This window comes from Myotis davidii, unplaced genomic scaffold (genome assembly GCF_000327345.1).
Source record: "Myotis davidii unplaced genomic scaffold, ASM32734v1 scaffold86, whole genome shotgun sequence".
In the NCBI taxonomy this organism is placed as follows: Eukaryota; Metazoa; Chordata; class Mammalia; order Chiroptera; family Vespertilionidae; genus Myotis; species Myotis davidii.
Window position 1 is genome coordinate 1,213,546 of NW_006298058.1, and position 18,557 is coordinate 1,232,102.

Consider the following 18,557-nt stretch of genomic DNA (forward strand, 5'->3'; position numbering starts at 1 on the left):
ATAAAACTGGGTAAGGCCTCTGGGCCTCTGATTCGGGAGGGCCGGTCCAGGTTCATGTTCCAAAAGCCTTTACTTTGTAAGCCGAGCCTGCAGAGAGGGACTTCGGGGTGGCCTCTGTGGCAGGGAGACCCTGTGAACAGCCCTTTCCCCTGGGAACACCTGGGCGCACAAGGACTTGGCAGTTTTCCCAGGGTCTTGGGGAGAAGCGTAGATGTTCCATACTTTTTGTTTGTTTGTTTGATGCTGACAATTACAAGGACAAGATAAAATTTAGAATATCTCAAAAGATTAATCTGACACAACTCGAAAGAGTAGCTGTGCTGGGTGGCGCTACATTAAATAATGAGCAAGCCTCCTTTCCTGCACAGGTGTCCTTGTCATCTGTTCCTTGGCATGTGGAGGAGGGGGCTTTGCATGGCAGCGTGGGTTGGCAGGGGTCCCACTTGGCTCGCTGGGCTCCGTGCACTGCCTGCCCCGCCGCATGAATGCCTGTGGCCACTCCAGACAGAAAGGCAATGGGCAGTGACGCCTGGCATCACCGCCTTCCCAGAGTTCTGACCTGATAATGAAGCAATAGGCCCGCTGAAGGGAACGTGGAAACAAAAAGCACAGTCGTACTTTGCTCAACTGCTGAATCGTCTGATTTTACTCCAGACCAAACGTCTTTGTGTTTTCACAGGTGAAAAGCATGAAAAATGCCTGGGCACTCTTTTAGTGGAGAGGAGGGAGGAAAGAGGTGAAACGTTACCCTTGTAGAAACAGGGTTTAAGCTGAGTTTATCAAGGATAATTTATCAGAATAAATCTTGAAGAAAACGCTTCCCATTTATCCAAGTGAGGGAAGGGAAATAACGAATTTGCAGAGCTAAATTTGTGACAGGAGAGATGTGTGAGAATCTCAGATACCCACAGTTGAATGTTGGCTTTAAGGTGGGGGTTCTGTAGTTACGTCCTCACATTGTTAGGCCCAGAAGTGCCCGGTTACCAGTCAGGCTGGCAGGTGCCCACAGACTGCTTGCGTGAAGTGCCCAGGTATACCCTAAACACGCAGCGGTGTGTTTACCAAGAGCAGGACGCTTTAGTGCTTGCACCAAGTTTTCTACTAAAAACAAAAGCTGATTTCTTCTCCTCTAAGTCTCTAGTGCCAGGCCCACCCCAGAGTTTCATAATTGTGCTGCGACTAAGTACGGCTTTCTCTTACAGTGGTCTTGCTCCCACACCTACCTGCCATATTCTAGAGCTGTGGGTGTCAGCTGTCTATTCTCCAGATGGGCCATCAGCCTGAGATTGGCACTGAGGAGACACTGGCTTGGGTTGGGTTTTTCTGGCCACGGGCCATAGAAGTGTGGGAAGTACCCAGAGAGCCACGCGAAGACTGGGGCCCGGGCCCACTGCTCCAGAAGCGCACCTGGCTCCCACCCCCCTGAGCACGGCAGGTGGCCGCCTGAAGGGAGAGGCTCTCTGCTGACCCAGCTCCCTGGGCCTGGCTTCTGTAAGGCGGCCCGGACAGGAGGCGGGTTGGAAGCCTGGGATGGTTTCTAAGAGCTCTTGTTCTTTCTTCCCACCCCAGACCCAAACCCAGCAGAGGCCTTAGACTTTGAAAACAAGGAAAGGCAAAGAAGAGAGGAAAGTGCCAGCTCTGTGGTTCTAGAAGACTCTGTATGCAAAGTTAGAAGCTTAAACCTTCCATCATGATAATTTGTTCATTCTCCCGAGGCTAGAGGGCTGTGGCGCAGGAATCGCGGAGAAGCCCACAGTCTGGGGTGACCCATTGTTGGTTAACTTCTAGTATTCTGCTCCTTGAATCCTTTCATAAGAGTGCCGTATAGCTGGAAAGTTCTCTTAGTTCAACTCCGAATTGGGATTGAGCTGAAAGCTTCGCAAGTGCAAGCAATGGGGCGAAAGAGTGATTAAATTAACCGTGTGAGATAATGAGTGCTGGGATAATGAGTCATCCCGAATACATTTCCATGGGGGACGCTTCATTATATTTCCTAATACTCTGTGGCAAATTGGGCATTAATTAGGATAAAGTGAAACTTCGGTAAGGCGGTGTTGAGTTTTCTTCTCTAAATATAATCTGAAGCGAGTGGGCTCACCAGACACCCCACTGTTCCCCATGGTTAACACATTACGTAAAGCTATGTTTGCAGGTTTCATTTTTTGGACCTCAGTATTTCAATTTAGAGTTTGAAGGGTCTGGAAAATGGAAATGAAAAAAAAAACACAATCAATGCTTCTAGCTCTGCCTTCAACACTGCAAAGAATAAGAATAAATTTGATCTAGCATAGCATAAAGCTCATGGTGAGCAATCCAGCAAATATTCGTTCATGATGATAAAACATGCAAGGATGGCACTCCTTTAAAAAGCAATGTTGTGCAACTCTGTTGCAGGCACTTGAAACAATTTCAGAAACTAGATCCTAGCGCTAGCTTGCTGCATATTTCTTTTTAAAATAATATGTTTTTATTGATTTTTTGATAGAGAGGAAGGGAGAGGGAGAGATAGAAACATCAATGAGATGTTTTGACTGCCTCCTGCACACCCCATACTGGGGATAGTGCCCTGACCAGAAATTGGACCCAGGACCTCTTGGTCCATGTTTTGACATTCAACCCACTGAGCCACACCAGTGGGGCACTCACTGCATATTTCTATAGAGCAAGAGCTGTAGGGTAAACAATTGGAAGAAAATCTCAGTAAACAAACGTTTTCTGGGTGACATGATTTCTTCTTTGTATAGTATACACCTTTGAGTTAGGAAATTTTAGTCCTGAAAGGACTAACTTCCAACGAATTCAATTTTGCCTTACAGATGAAAACAGTGAGGTTATATGTTGCTCAGTTTTTATAGAAACAGGACTAGAGCCAGCATCTTTAGGCTCCTGGTTAAATGTCAGCTCTGGAATTCTACAGATTTGATCCCAGTTCCCACACTTGCTAGAATGTCAGGCTTAAACTCTTGTTTTCTCAATGAAGTTGCAATGAGGGTTAAATGATTACCACATGTCAGTCACCCAGCACAGTGCAGCAGGTACTCTATTTGTTAGTTCCTTTCTCCCTTCCTTCAAACCTTCATTAAGCAGATAAGATTCCCAGAGAGTCTGTGCAGGCTGCAGATGAATAGAGAGGAGGTCTGCATGTTGCCTGCTACCCCAGTATCACCTGGTAACAGAAAGCCATCCTTGTAGAAGACAAGAGGAGAAGGGACAAGTGGGGTTCCGGTAGCCTGATTACACAGACCACACTTTTATGCATGACTCCCATTGGCTTCCCAGTTGGGTTTCTAGGTTTAGGGTTGCCTGATGGTTTGGGGAAAATTCTAGAAGATTGTGATGGAAACAGAAGATTGCTTGGTGCCATGGGTCCCCAGGAAGCACAGAGGAAACCCCGGCCTTATGGACCCTAACGTCCTGCTCAGGTGACTTGGAGAGCATTTCGGCTTCACGCTTCTCTACAACCAGGGCAGCCCTTCACTCAGCAGCTCAGGGTGGAAGCCCCCCGTGCCACGCTGTAGACGACGCGTGACCGAGCAAAGGCTGCACCTGAGCCATGGTGGGAACAGTAACTCCCAACAGAAGGACTTTCTTCTTAGGCCGAGTCTGAGGTTATATGAACATCATAGTCTTCCTTTTCTTTGGAGTAAAAATGTTTTTCTCTTCTTATAATAATAAGGATACCATGCAGAGTGATATTTTCCATAGAAAGAGCATTTTTGGATGTCCCTGGCTCCACAAAATAAAAATCGTGGTAACCCTATATTATACCCTCCCCCATATACTTTTAAAGAAAGTTTAATCCTTGAAATACAAAATAATGAGCATTATTGCTCCAGTTTCACTTTCTTCATGGTTACTACTAATATTATAGATGTATGAGCATCATAGCAGCCTGGGCAAGTGAGCTGCTAGAATTGGTCTCTGTTAGTGGTGGCTTCTTTGCAAGGCACAGAGTCATCTTAAGGAGGCAAGCACATACAGTGGAGTAAAGACAGTCTCTTCAATAAATGATGTGGAGGAAATTGGACAGGTACATGCAAAAAAAAAATGAAACTAGATCACCAACTTACACTATACACAAGGATAAACACAAAATGGATAAAAGACTGAAATATAAGTCGTGAAACCATAAAAATCCTATAAGAAATATAAGCAGTAAAATCTCAGACATCTCACGTAGCAGAATTTTTGCCAATATATCTCCTAGGACAAGAGAAGCAAAAGAAAAAATAAACAAATGGGGTTATATCAAAGTAAAAAGCTTTTGCACAGCAAAAGAAACCACCATCATAATAAAAAGGGAACCACTGCATGGGAGAACATCTGATAAGGGGTTAATTTCCAAAATATATAAAGAACTCATAACTCAACAAAAGGAAGACAAACAGTCCAATTAAAAAATTGGTAAAGGACCTAAATAGATACTTCTCCAAAGTGGACATACAGAAGGTCAAGAGACATGAAAAAATGTTCAAAGACAGTATCATTTGAGAGATGCCAAATAAAATGACAATAAGGTATCATTTCACACCTGTCAGAATGGCTATCACCAATAAATCAACAAACAACAAATGCTGGAGAAGATGTGGAGAAAAGGGAACCCTAGTACGTTGCTGGTGGAAATGCAGCCTGGTGCAGCTACTATTGAAAACAGTATGAAGTTTCCTCAAAAACTTACAAAGGGAATTGCCATTTGACCCAGCGATTCCACTTCTGAGAATATATCCTAAGAATCCCAAAAAACCAATCAGAAAGAATATACTCACCCCTATGTTCACAGCAGTATTATTTACAATAGCTAAGATCTGGAAATAGACCAAGTGCCCATCAGTAGACGAGTGGATTAAAAAGCTGTGGTACATTTACACTATGGAATACTATGCAGCTGTAGAAAAAAAAAGATCTCTTACCCTTTGAGATGGCATGGATGGAACTGGAAAGCATTATGCTAAGTGAAATAAGCCAGTCAATGAAGGAAAAATACCACATGATCTCACTCACTCATGGATAATAAAAAGGGCAGGTGCGGGGAGGAAATGGGGGGCATTTGTAATACAATGAAAATAAATTTAAAAAAACATACATTGCTCTTTTAAAAAACTAGCTTAAGCACAACAAATGGAAGAGCCTTGCTGTGGACTGGAGTCAGGAACTGCAACTCCTGGGGGGCCCAGATAGCTCCTTTTTTTAAATCTTTCAGGCTTTTCAACTGGGGCCAAGGGCGGCTCCTTTCCATCTCCCTATACAGACCTGCTCCATCCTTTCCTTATATTTTTCTTTTCTGTTTCATGTTCCCTGCCCATTTCAACCGCAGCTTCATAGGATCTCACACTTCAAGTTTTTAATAGACACTGACTAATAGCTTCTCTGTCCCAGGCCTGCATTCCAGGGGAGAGAAAATGATTAGTTTAGGCAAGATCAGGTGACCATGACTTGGTCCTGAAAGCTGAGATGGGGCTGGGAGTGGTGTGCATATACTTTGTTGTTCCAACCATCATATGTTTGAGAGTGAAAGGGGGTTACTACTAATAAGTACATTAGAGCAACAGGTGCAAAGCAGAATTGTGCGGGGAAGCTGCAACATGGTCACTCTATGTACGAAACATTGGGCTTTAGGGGCTTGTTCATGTGGGCAGGGAAGTAGTCCTTAGAGAAGGGGAACATGGTTTAGGGGCGGGAACCTATTAAAAAATGGCTGTCAACAACAAAAGTGGAAGTTTTTATGTATTCAGTATTACTGGAGAGACTGTGGGAGGCACAATCCCGCCACAAGATTGCCTGTGGAAAAGACATTTGGGACTCAACTGCTGTTGGATGATGTGTACCTGTTAGCTTAGTTGAGAGAGCAGAGGAAGATACCGGCTCCAATTCCTCAGAGTGTGCCTGGTGGGGAAAGCTTAGCCTCCCCACCTTCTCCTCTTGTGGGCCCCTTGAGTGCATGAAGGTATGAGAAGGCAAGCCGGTGACCTCGCTCTGAGCACCCCTTAGCACTTCCTCCCCCATGGTCTTCTTCCTCACCCAACCTACCCTTTCAGGTCAGCAGTTTTTCCCCCAAACCCCTTCTGCACTTCCAGTGGCACACCTCTTAGTTCTTCTTGTCCAGCTGTTCCGTGTATATTGTCCTTGGCCCCAAACCATCCCTTAAATGCATTATGAGCTCAAGAGCCACGTGCAACACTTCTAACCCTTGGAGCCTAACCCTGTGCTGAGCAGTGCGTCCCTGTTCCAAATGCTTTTTGACTTTTCAGAAATCACAGGGTATTTGACACTGATGTCAGCAATCTCCGTTTTCCTTTCTCTGCACTAAGTGATGTCTCCGCAGTGAGCTGGCATCAGAGGGGAGGTACTGTGTGAGGAGATTGCTAATACGCAAGATAGTTCGCAGTAAGAAAGTGAGTGACATAGAACGAGAGAAGGAATTTATATTTGGAACCAAGTGGCTGTGTACAGGAAATTAAAAATAAAATTTAGCCCTTACATCTTTATTTTTATACATACTACCACCATGAGGACCCTGAACAAGAAATGAAATTTAATTCTGATGTTCTTCAAGGATTATTGCCTCTTGCCATGGGAAATGACAACTTGTGAATGTCTCCCATAGGCTGCAAGGGTGACCAAATGGCAGAGGTTGTACCTGAAGCCACGCTGCAGCAAGTCATATTATTCCTTAGCTGTTTTGCTAAACTGAATATCTTTTTTTTTTAAGTCAGGTACGAGGACATCTGAGTTTGGTATTCTGCTGCGCATAGTAACCAGGTTCATTGCCCAGCATACTTCATGGAAGACCATATGAATTTATGCACATTTTGGTGAGCTGCACAGTGATGTATGGTTGGCTTTTCCTATCAAAGGATACTCTTCCAGTGCCACAGCCAGATCTTAATCTCCAGAGCAGAAGCAAACTTTATAAGAAATAAATCTGGCAATAAACCACCTCGAAGGCTTGCACAGAACAATTAACCCAAAGACACAATTTGACTGTTAATAGGTGTCCTTTCTGGCCCTGTTCTCGGCATGTCATCTGAGCTGAGAGTTTTCTATGGAACATCCAGGTTGGCCACGTCCCGCATTTAAGGGGTGCGGGCGCTGCGTGCTGACCTCACTCCTGTTTCCCCGTGGAAAGGTCCTGAGAGGTGCGGCAGATGCAGGCATCTACATAACGCAATAGCACTCCTGCCCAGAGGGGTGTCCTTGTACTTTCAGGAAGAGAGATGGGATCTTCGACCCTCAAAGGGTTCTCCTGAGTATCGGGCACCTCTGGGCATCCCTGAGAGAGCTCTGTGGCCGGAGCTTTGAGGCATCTCCAGCTAAGTGATCGTCAGTGCCTTGTTGACATTTATGAGCTTCAGGACAGCCAAAGTAGAGCATCAAACCAATCACAAAACCCTTTCAAGGACGGGGCCCTGTGTGATCGCTCAGCCTGTACATCCACGAGCTGGTCCCGCCTTGAGAGTTAAGTGCCTCGGTGCCTCACTTCAAAATGCATTGACATCCTCAGGAAAACTTGAAGGAATGCAAAGAAACAAACAAACAAACAAAATGGCTACAGGGACCCCGACCGAGTATATATATGCCTAGATCCCAGCACCAGCCCATCAGTACCTTTGGCATCTCCTGAAGTGAAAATTCGTGTACTTGATTAACACAGATGAGTTTGCCTCCTGGAAGGTGCCTGGAGTCATGTAACACAAGTCAGGGGCAGGCGGCGGGAGGGAAAGCCGGGGTAACACATTCATTCAGCCTAATCCCATTTCACTGCCTCCTTTCTCTGACTTTCTACATGTATAACCTGCAGCCTCTACACAACAGCAGAGTGATCTTCTAAAAAGAGTATCTATCCTGGCCCCCCGGCCCCTTTCCTTGCCTAAACTACCTACATGATGTTCTGGTACCTTGGAGTCCAATTGAGAATTCTCACCCACATTCCAGGCTGTGTGTGTTCTGGTCTCCGCGGACTTCAGCCACACCAAGCTTCCCGCGCTGCCACTTCTTTGTGCCTCAGGCATTTTGCACATACCATTCCCTTCACCTGGAATGGCTTTCCTGCTTTTCATCCCTCCCCCGTGGTTTCCCCCATTCTCCCCAACTTCCTTCTTTGTTGAGATCACAGTTTACATGCTTTTCCAACCCTCTGCCCATATACATTCCCCACCCCAACACCACCAGCAGTTGGAATTATACACTCTCATTGCACCTTTAATTTGTGTTAATGCCTGTCACCTGACTAGTCTGTGAGCACCATGAGGGTGGAGGCATGTCTGTTCTGTGCATCATTCTGTCCCCGGGCCTGGCATAGCTCCTGGAACATGGTGGGTGCTCAATAGGTGTCTGTTGAAAGTATGAGTGGATGTTCCACCCAGTTCACAGTTTACACTTAATTATATAATATCTTGAGTTATCTGTTGTCCTTTGCTAATTTCACCGATTAGTTTTGAAACTCTGACATCAGGCCACATTTCTGTTTTTCTGCATCTTCCACAGTGCTCAACCGGTAGTAATAGTCAAGGAATGTTATTGACTGAAAGCTTTAAGCATTTTACACATTCAACTTCTGCCATTATAGTATAGATAACTAAGAAAGAAAACCAATTATGTATTTTGTATGTGTTTTATTATACATACTTCTGCTGAATGCTGAGGTAATAACCAAAACTAGACATAATCTTATTTCTAGGATTTGTGTCTCAAAAGAAAAATTCAACTGTGATATAAATCTCCCTCTCACAATCATAGGTTATTGATTTTGGAAATGGTCTTGATATAAGGACTGGTTGTGTTCAGTGTACTGGTTGTGTACGTATGCAGTCATGCCCCTTTTAATGACAGGGATATGTTCTGAGAAGTGTGTCATTAGGCAATTTTGTCCTTGTGTGAGTATCATAGAGTGCACTTGCACAAACCTGGATAGTGTAGTCTCCTACACACTACGCTGTCATGTATGCAGTCCATCATTGACCAAAATGTTATTATAGGGCATGTGGCAGTGTATAAATGCACACAATTCATGTGTTATGATAACAACTGGCAAAAGGAGTTGATATGCTGTCATTCTTTCCTATAACGTGGCTATCCTCAACTCCTTGTCCAAAATGGAATTTGTAAGGTGGGTGTTCACTGATAAAAATCTTAACAGGACCCTGAGGGGCAGTATGTTTTTCTCAGTAACTTTTACAACTGGAACTTTGACCCTCTGGGGCTCTAGTCCTATCCAGTCTTTCTGATGGACTTCCTCCTCTTGCTATGTTGTTTTTTGTAGATTGAAGGCCTTGATAGCATTGAACATATTTTTAGTATAACTAATAATGGTTTATTCTCCCACTTTCTTTCAAATGCCTTTTGTAGACAAGAAGCCCCAAACTGTCTCACAGTCCTCAGCCTCCCAGCTTGGGCGACCCGGTGGAGCATTTATCCGAGACTTCTGGTGACTCTCTGGAAGCCATGTCTGAGAGCGAAGCTCCAAGTCCTTTCTCCAGAGGCAGCCGAACTCGAGCAAGCCTTCCGGTGGTGAGATCGACCAACCAGACGAAAGAAAGATCTCTAGGTGAGCCTCAGAAAGCAGTTTCTGATATCTCTTTATCACTGCGTGTATCTTGTTTTTAAACTTCTGAACACATACTCCTGCAATGGAACGTTAATTTGATCTCGATTTGTAAAAACACGAATCCCGAGAAACTTCACTGATTGAACACCGCGCATGAAGATTTGCCTGCTGGGGAAGCAGAAGTCTAAGATGTCTTTGGGAACAGGCACAGTTAGACCTGGCTGGTTAGCCACTCGAGCCAACACGCTAGCAGTACTTGCCTGTGTCCCGGATACAGGGAAGAGTGGGGGACAGACTGCAGAATGAGTGTTGTTTATCAGGAACCTCCTTCCCGTCTCAGAAGCCTGGAGAGTTGAGGTCTGAGCCCTGGGAGCTGGGTTTGCACCAGCACCAGGCTACTGTCTGGCAGTCCAGAGGAGGGTGTGAATGGCTCCAGGAAAAAGAGGTGCGATGTGGCCCAAACGCCCATGACTGTTAGCGACAGCTGTAAACTCAGGGCTGTTCATCCCACTGCCACACGAAAGGATGGAGGGGCGTGGCACGTGTTTGGCAAAGCTTTTCCTTCAGTGAGTTTGTAAGAAAAACAGGAGGATTCTCTCTTTCTGCCTTACCACTGATTGGTCACTTTTTCATATTGGACATTTCACTTCCTATCTTGCTCTGCTGGGTTTTTTTTCTGGCCCTTTAACAAAATGTACAGGTATGAGAACTTAGACCTCTTTGCCAGTTGTGCTGGTGTTTCATATGCTTAACTTGCCATTTCAAGTTTTCCACTCAGTACCTGTGTTTGCAGACTTTTGGGGATCAGGGGAAAGAGGGGACAGGAACTGGGTTAACTAGAAAAAGCTTCAGGGTTTGGCCCCTAGAATTTAGCATGAGACAGCTAAATTCTATGTAAAACCTACCAAATGCTTTGCATGAAGAAGAAAAGAGAAGGAAGACATGAGGAAGTACCCTGAATTTGTTCCTCACCTGCAGATGATGAGAGCAGACAGGATTCAGACAATGTCCTAGCTGTCCAAAAAAGACCAAAATAAAACAAAACAAAAAAAAGACCCTATTATTATTTGCGTTATTAATTTTAACATTAAATTTGTATTCTTCATTTTAGCTTATAATCCAGCTTCCTCGTTTCACAAATAAGAGAAAAAAAGACACACAGAAAATCTGCTTTTTAATTTTGGGGTTACATAGTTGATTAAATGGCAGAAGCAGTAGCCCAGGTTTCCTACCACTTCATTTACAGATGAAAGCGAGGGACCTGAAGGGATGAGATAACGCCCAAGGAGCATAGTGGGCCAGGGCAGTGTCAGGATGACACAGGCTTCCCCCTGGTACCAGGCGGGGCTTTCCCGCTGGATTATGGAGCATCCTGCTCTCTTAAACCCTTCGAGCTGGAGGCAAGAGCACCAGGAACCAGATGAGGAGTGGAATTTCTCCTTTGTGCTCTGCAGGAAATGCGTGAGGTTCAGTTCTTGGTACAGACAGCCCGTGCTTTGCGAAATAAAATGAAGATAAGAATAAGTGCCTCCATGCCTTCCCCGTACCTGGGGAACATTGAGCCTGTTGGATAATGGACCCTTTGTCTCACAGCCAAGCGCATTGGCAGCGCAGGTGGGTAGATACTGGCTTCAGGAAGTGGAGGGGCTGCAGGAGCCAGGGCAGCCTCACTGTAGGAATTGCTGAGGGCGGCTGGTGTTTCCTCCTGCCCTTCTGCAAAATGCCGAGATGCACTCTCAGCCCACCTGGCTGTAAAGTTCCTGCAGGGGCAGAGTCACAGCTGATTAAAAATGCATCCGAGATGTTTATTCCTCCAGCTCTTGGAGGGGCTTGAGGCCTGCGATTTTTACAGCTCCTGGATAGAAATAAAGGAACGCAGTGAGAAGAGAGGAATGAGAAGTTTGCCCAAGCAAGGGGAACTGTGGTTCCAGAAAATGAACTGGTCAGTAGGATGGGCCCTGCCCAGGTCCCCTCTTGGTGGCATGTTTGGGAATGTCCTCCCAGCCGCACCTGGCCTTGTGGGGTAATTCATTTGGGCCTGGATGGGAAATAAACAGGACAGTGAGTCAGAGAGAGTCTAAACACAGTCTCCCTGCCAGGGCCTCGTTCAGCTTTATGTTCAGGAAAGCCCCATGTGCCTGGCTTTCTTTAACACTCAGACACGGGCTCCTGGGAAGGGCAGGAGCAGCAGGTGTCTCCCAGCCCTTGGTGACACCAGGTCTCAGAGGCTGCAGACCCGGTACTGAGCCAGGATCTCCAGAAACCCACCGTTGGTGCCATTTGGACACCTGGGTATGTTTTCGAACCTGTACATTGTCATTTTACCTTAATGCACAGAATTTTACGATCTCCCCCAAAGTCCTGTTGACTCTGCCTTTATTTAAAATTTTCATAGTTTGCTCATCATGGATTTTTGCAAGAATTTTGATTTTTAAGATATCACATTAAGTTATAAATGATCTTGATTACTCTTTGGGGCCTCCTTAAGTTTTGCACTTGTGGAGAGTGCCTCGCTCTCCTCACTCCAGTGGCTGCCCCTTGGGTCACCCCGGGACACCGCATCCCATTGCCCTGGCCTCAAAGCCACAGAGCCCGGGAGGAGGCTGAGTCAAGCCCAGGTCCTAGGCTGCTCTTCTGCACATGCGCAGTGTGTCGCTCAGGCAGCGTAGGGGGAGACCGGGGCACCTTGAGGGGAGAGCCCGGAAGAGGCAGATCCTTAATTCACTCCCGCTCCCCGGGAGTTTCATTCCCCCCACTTCAGCAGCTTGTGCCCAGAGATAAACCTGCCTGCTTAATCATTTTCCACTTGACTGATTCCCTCTTTCTGTTACTTCAGTGTACTTAGGGGATGGGAGGAGTGAGGGAGGTGGGGTGCATTTCACAGAGGATGTGAGCAGACGTGGAGGAGAGAAGGGACAGAGACCTCAGCCATCGCTGGGGTCTGTTTTCATATTCTCCCTCAGATGCGTCCTGCAGGCAGGATGTGAGCTCCGCTTTGGGGACAGGCGCCGAGGGACTGCAGGCAGGACACAGGTCCTTTCTGATGCTGAGGGCAAGCTCGTCATTCTCAGAGGTTTACCAAGAGGAAGTAAGGAAAGCATGGTGCTCAGCTGCCCCGAATTACAACCTGAGCAGGCCCCAGTGATCAACACCTGTAAACCTCTACTTCTGCAGGGTGCTGGGTTCCTGCCCCCTCCACCATCCGAGCCCAACTGAAATTCTTCTCGGTAGCATTTTCACCATTTCTCCTTCCCCCTCTCTTCAGTGAAAATGGAGAAGAGGAGGAGAAAGGAAGTCTGCAAAAGAAAGCAAAAACCGCTTTGCAGTCGCATTTGGTTTTAGAAATAATTTCCATGAAAAACTGCCCCACTGACATGAGGTCTGGGTCTTGGTGAAGGGGCCCTCCGCTGCCTTTTAATCGTCGCTGTCTTTCTTATAAAGGCCTGTCTGAAATGTGACCGTAGGCAGCCATGGGGAAAGGGCAGCCGCGAGGCATTCCCACCGTCTGTGTGCGCTCAGGAATTTGAAAGTAAAACTCATGTGAAACCGAGAAGAGCAGCAGCACCTCCTTCTCGCGGCGGCCAGATGCCTGTGTGGACCATGTTCTGAATGGTTGACTTGCCTTTCCTTCCTCTTCAGCGGGTCTTTTATGGATGAGCTCCATTGATCAGTTTTTTCTTTTATGGATTGTGGTTTTGGTGATATGTCAAAGAACTCTTCATGAAGGTCAAGGTCCTCAATCATGTCTCATTTTTTTCTGTAAGTTTTATATTTACTAGTATGTATCGTGCATTTAAGCCCACGATCTGTTTTGAGTTAATTTTTGCACGTGTGACCCTTACCAGCTTGCCAGCCGGACAGGTTGCTGTTTCTGTAACAAATTGTCTTTTGAACCCTCAGACTCAGCAAGCAAGAATGATTTGAAATGACTTGAGAAGATTTTAGACTAATTTGGGAGACTTTTTTCCACACATGAGAGTTGTTGAGTACCTATGTGGTTGTTCTTTTATCCCAACGTGGTAACAGTGATGGTGACCATTCCTGGGGGTGAGGAGATGTGTGAATTTAAGGAACAGAGGGGACAGAGTTGCCAGAATTTTTCCTCCTGCACATAAGAGTAGGTAGGAGGTGAGAGCAAAGGATTGAGGAAACCTCCATCTACCAAGTGGGAAGCCAAGAAGGTGATGAGCAAAGACTGTGAGGCTCAGAGTATTTCAGTGTAACGTGATACCCCTTGCATAGTTAAAATAGAAACACATTTCAGACGAATGGAAAGTCGTGTTGATCTAGAGAGTAAGTGAAACGTTGATGAAATTTGTTTTTTAAGCACAAGTAATGATTGAAATATAATATTATCAAAACAAAAATTTATAGAAGAGAGTTTCATAGCAGGTCAATAGGTTTGGGGCACATTCTGGACCTTTTTAGAGTGCTGTCAAAGAAAAGGTCCAAGCATTTTCCCTAGCATGGAACTAAGTAGCTGGGGTAGGTAGATAGGGCAACCTGCTGGCATGGTCCACCCCTGTCTCCTCCTGGTTTGCCTTTCTTTACTTTGGAGGCAGGAAGCAGACTGAGTCTGGAATATCAAATGTGTGGGTTCCGGAAATGGGAACCAAGGCGTTTGCAGAGGCTGTTGGGTTTTCTTCAGCATCATTTGCCAAGGTGCCAGAGCACTGCTATTTGATAGCATTGAAAGTCGGGTGCAAAGCATCCATTTTTCTAGTACTAAGGGCACAGGTGTGGCCTGGCTTTCCAGTACCTACTGGGTTCCTGCCTTTGGAGTCACAGTTGTCCGGGTGAGGGGAAGCTTTCTCTTAGTCAAATGGGCTCTGCAGTACCCAGTTCTATAGTTAAAATCATCCTAGTGATTCTGCACACTGCACAATAACTCCATATTTGCTTAAATTAGCTCAGTTCTCTGCAACTGAACCATGCATGACTGATACAAGGGGTCTGATTTGCTGATTTGTAGAAATTATAGTGCTGCCTATTTTGGGTGTTTCAGAAAATATGACAAGTACCTGTAGGCTCAGAAGAACAACTTCTAGAGACTTGGCTGTGAACTAGAGAATGAATTCGAGGTGTAGTTTTCAAATTGTGTTCTTAGGGAATTTTCTCTGCTATAAATAAGATTTCATTGAAAAAATGAGCTATGCTAAACTACTAACACACACACATAGCAAAAACATTAAATAAACCAGGGGTATGGGAAAAGGAAAGAAGGAAGGAAGGAAGGAAGGACTGGTTGCATCACATGCTAAGGGAGTTTAAGGACAAGGAAGGAAGGAAGGAAGGAAGGAAGGAAGGAAGGAAGGAAGGAAGGGAGACCTGAATAAATTTTCTCTATACAACAAGAGGTATTTAGGATTTTAATTTATCTAAATTAGGTGAGTCAAAAAGATTACCTCTTAGCTTTCTTGCACTTGACATAATGAATGTCTTGAAAGTAGTTTTTATAAACTGAATCAATCTTTAAACTAAGTAAGCAAATGTATTTGGGACTGGGAATTAACTACCAAAAGGAATATTACAAGAAACCTTTTAGTATAGTGAAGCAGTTGTGATAAAAGTAATCATCCCTGCCCTGACCGGTTTGACTCAGTGGATAGAGCATTAGCCTGCGGACTGAAAGGTCTCAGGTTCCATTCTGGTCAAGGGCATGTACTTTGGTTGCTGGCACATCCCCGGTGGGAGGTGTGCGGGAGGCGGCTGATCGATGTTTCTCTCTCTCTCATCGATGTTTCTAACTCTTTGCCCCTCTCCCTTCCTCTCTGTAAAAAATCAATAAAATATATTTTTTTAAAAAATTAATCATCCCCAATTTTCCTTCATGAGTTTTGATCTTTACATATGAGGTTTTCTGAGAGAAGGGAGTACTTTTTCAAGTTTATCCAATTGGTTCTCAATTCCCCCATAAGAAGAATTTTCTCGTAAAAGATTTGTAGGCTCATGATGTGTTTGCTCACATTAAAAAAATAAAGTTAGTCAGATGTTTTTTGAAATCTTTCATTGTTACAATTCCTGGGTTGAAACTCTGGAATGATTTCTAAGACTTTGCAGGAATCGTTTAGTTGTAATAAGGTACCTGAGAAGGTCAATGACCTTTACCACTATCTCTAGGATTACTTTGTAGACAGGGCACAGGAAGGAAAAGTGCCAACAGAGGTGAATAGATTTGATTGATTCCAAGGTTCGGAGCCCTCCTGGAGTCACCATTTTTTTTACAGGGTCTGTTGTTGGTTAGGTGGTAACAATGAAGAGTCTTTGAGAAGACTTGGGATCTGTTGTTTCTCTTTCCTTATTTATAACTGGGGTGTTACTAACCGGACTACAAGTCACCTTTTCGTAAAGTCAATATAAAACCTTTCAATAATGTAGGTGGAGCTATGAGATTAAATAGCTGGTTATGAGGTTATGGAATTTAATTTTCACAGCCACTTCAGAAAACCAATTTGCCAATAAGCCAGTGTAAAATATTTATTTCCCTCTCTGTCCTAGCTGCAATACCCCATCCTAACCAAGACACCTGGATAACTTGTTTTACTTTTGTTTATTACATAAAAAATGCTCTTACACAAAAAGAACTCTTCATCAAATTTCATAAGACAGCATGAGAGACGGGAAGTTTTATCTGTTATTTATATCTCTCTACATCCAAAATAGATTTTATTTGGGCTTATTAAAAAATAGTAAAAGTATATAAGAACCATTAAAACAAGAATTAATACAATAGCAGTTGGGCACAATATGTGTGCCAGAGAAATTCAGATAAGGATAATTGCTGTAATTGCAGCCAAGACCAAAAAAAAAAAAAGAGAGAGAGAGAGAAATGTAATGAATCAAGTAGATTTCATTATTTAAGAAGAGGTTTATAATAGCTCATTAGAAAAAATGTTTTCCAGAATTATAATCCAAGAACTCCTATAGGTTAATGTTGTTGACATTGGATTATGTAACAGACATACTTAACAGTTCTTTTATGGGAAGGGTTTTCATATGGCTATGTCATTATATAAAACCCCAAAACCCAAGAGCATAATATGAAGCCATGTCTTTTGAACTTAACAGATTTCTGGTGATCTAATCTGATACATGGAAAAAGTTGGTGTAGTCTTAATAATTCGCCTGGTTCTCAGATGATTGGCCCTTGGGTATTCTTTGTCTTAACAGGGTGGGTATCCTCAGACTGAGAAGAAAATTTGAGGGGCAGGTCATTGTTGAAAACTTATGGCAAAAAGTTAGAGAAGGCATCTCTCATACTGATAAAATTCCAAATTTTGTATCTGTTCTAATAATGCCAGCTGTTACTCTCCACTCACTTCAGGAATGAGATCAGAAGCATCTGGATTCAGAGGACGTACTCTGGTGTGCTTTGTTACTGTTTGTTTGGAACACGAGGCATTAACAAAATGTGCCTAAACTCCTTACAGGGAAAAGATTTAGCTTGTCAGTCTCTTGTTTTGAAAACTCTACCTAAAATCTCTTGACTAACTCTTGCTAGTTTGTTTGTGTGGGGTTTTTTTGTAAATGCAAGATCCATTGCACACTCAAAAGTTTTTGCCAAGTTAGTTTGTTCTTTAAAATCTGACTTTAAAATATAATCCTTTATGCTCATCAAATTCTGTAAGAGTTCCCACATATTTTTGTACCAGCTTTCAAGATTCTCCTAATAAACAGTAAAAATAATATTAACATGCAAGCCGGCTTTATGCCATACACCCAAGGAGAACTCCATCCGTGGTGCTCTCATGCTAGCAGTGGCCTTCAGAGGGCTGCCTGCTGACATCTGGAAACTGAGCTTTGGGGCAGCTTCTCATATTTTGGGAGGAAGGAACACCTTCTGCATTGTTAGAGGGCAGATGTATGTCTTCTGAGGTGAAGGCGTTGGTGAAGGGTCCAGGTCACTTCCCGTTCGGATTTCTCAAGGTAGCTCTGTGATATGGGATTGCAATTAAGCCTCCTTGGTCTGGACATGAGGTCCTGTCTGGACCACCATCCAAAAGCTGCTTTTGAGCAGGAGAGCAGGCAAGCCCTTGAAGTACCACCATGATGGTGGCGTCTCAGTTCCTGTCACTGTGAACTACTCCGTGAGGGGCTTTTATTGGCTCAATTGCACCTTGCAAAGCCCCTAACCCCCAGTACCTCAGAATGGGACTGTATTTAGAAATAGGGCCTTTAAAGAGGTAATTAATTTAACATGAGGTCAGTAGAGGGGGCCCTACTCCATTATGACTGGTGTCCTTATGAGAAGAGAAGGTTAGGACACAGACACACACAGGGGAGACAAAAGGGGAAGATGGCATCTACAAGCCAAGGAGAGAGGCCTCAGAAGGAACAAATCCTGCTGACACCTTCATCTCAAACTTCTAGCCCCCAGAACTGTGAGGAAATAAATTTCTGTTGTTTAAGCCACCTGCCTTGGTACTTTGTTACAGCAGCCTGAGCAGACTAATACAGGGACTCGGAACACTCTTCTTTCTCCTTTTCTCATTTGAGGGGATAGTCAGGCCTGTGGCAGTTGTCACAAACTTAAAGCGTCTCTTCAAGACAGTGAGATTAGATTTGTCAGGTTTTCTGTTTATATAATTTGGTTTTATTCCAGCCTCTTCAACCTTCTCATAGTGTATCCACCTGGTTTCTTAGCACTGGGAAGGGAAATTTAAAACCCCCTGGTACAGATTCAACTTCCATTACTACCTTTCACTTTGGCGTCTCCCAAGCCCCACCCTCAAATTTAGCAAATGAAAGTCGTTTGGCATCTGACTGGTTTAACTGTATCCCATCAAGAAAAGCTCCCATTTCATCACGCTGAGTTGGAGTTCTCCAAGGTTTGGGAATGTCATGAAAAATGATATTCCCACCAACTTTTCATTTTCAGAATTTTCCAAGGTGTTAATTGGCTTTCAGACATCTCTGGCTAAGTGTCTCCCAGTAATATAAAGTTAAACAGGTTAAAAATAAATCTTCCATTCCCACACCCTCTCTCTCTCTCTCTCTCACACACACACACACA

The 18,557-nt window shown here is 44.3% G+C and overlaps 1 protein-coding gene across 1 annotated transcript in view; it reads left to right on the top strand.

Moving 5' to 3' along the window:
- KIAA1217 (KIAA1217 ortholog) overlaps nucleotides 1–18,557 on the top strand; it is a 331,386-nt gene that overhangs the window by 167,919 nt on the left and 144,910 nt on the right. Inside the window, exon 4 of the mRNA XM_006773828.2 lies at nucleotides 9,346–9,544. Coding sequence (XP_006773891.1) covers nucleotides 9,346–9,544 — 199 coding nt within the window. The remainder of the gene's footprint in view (nucleotides 1–9,345; nucleotides 9,545–18,557) is intronic.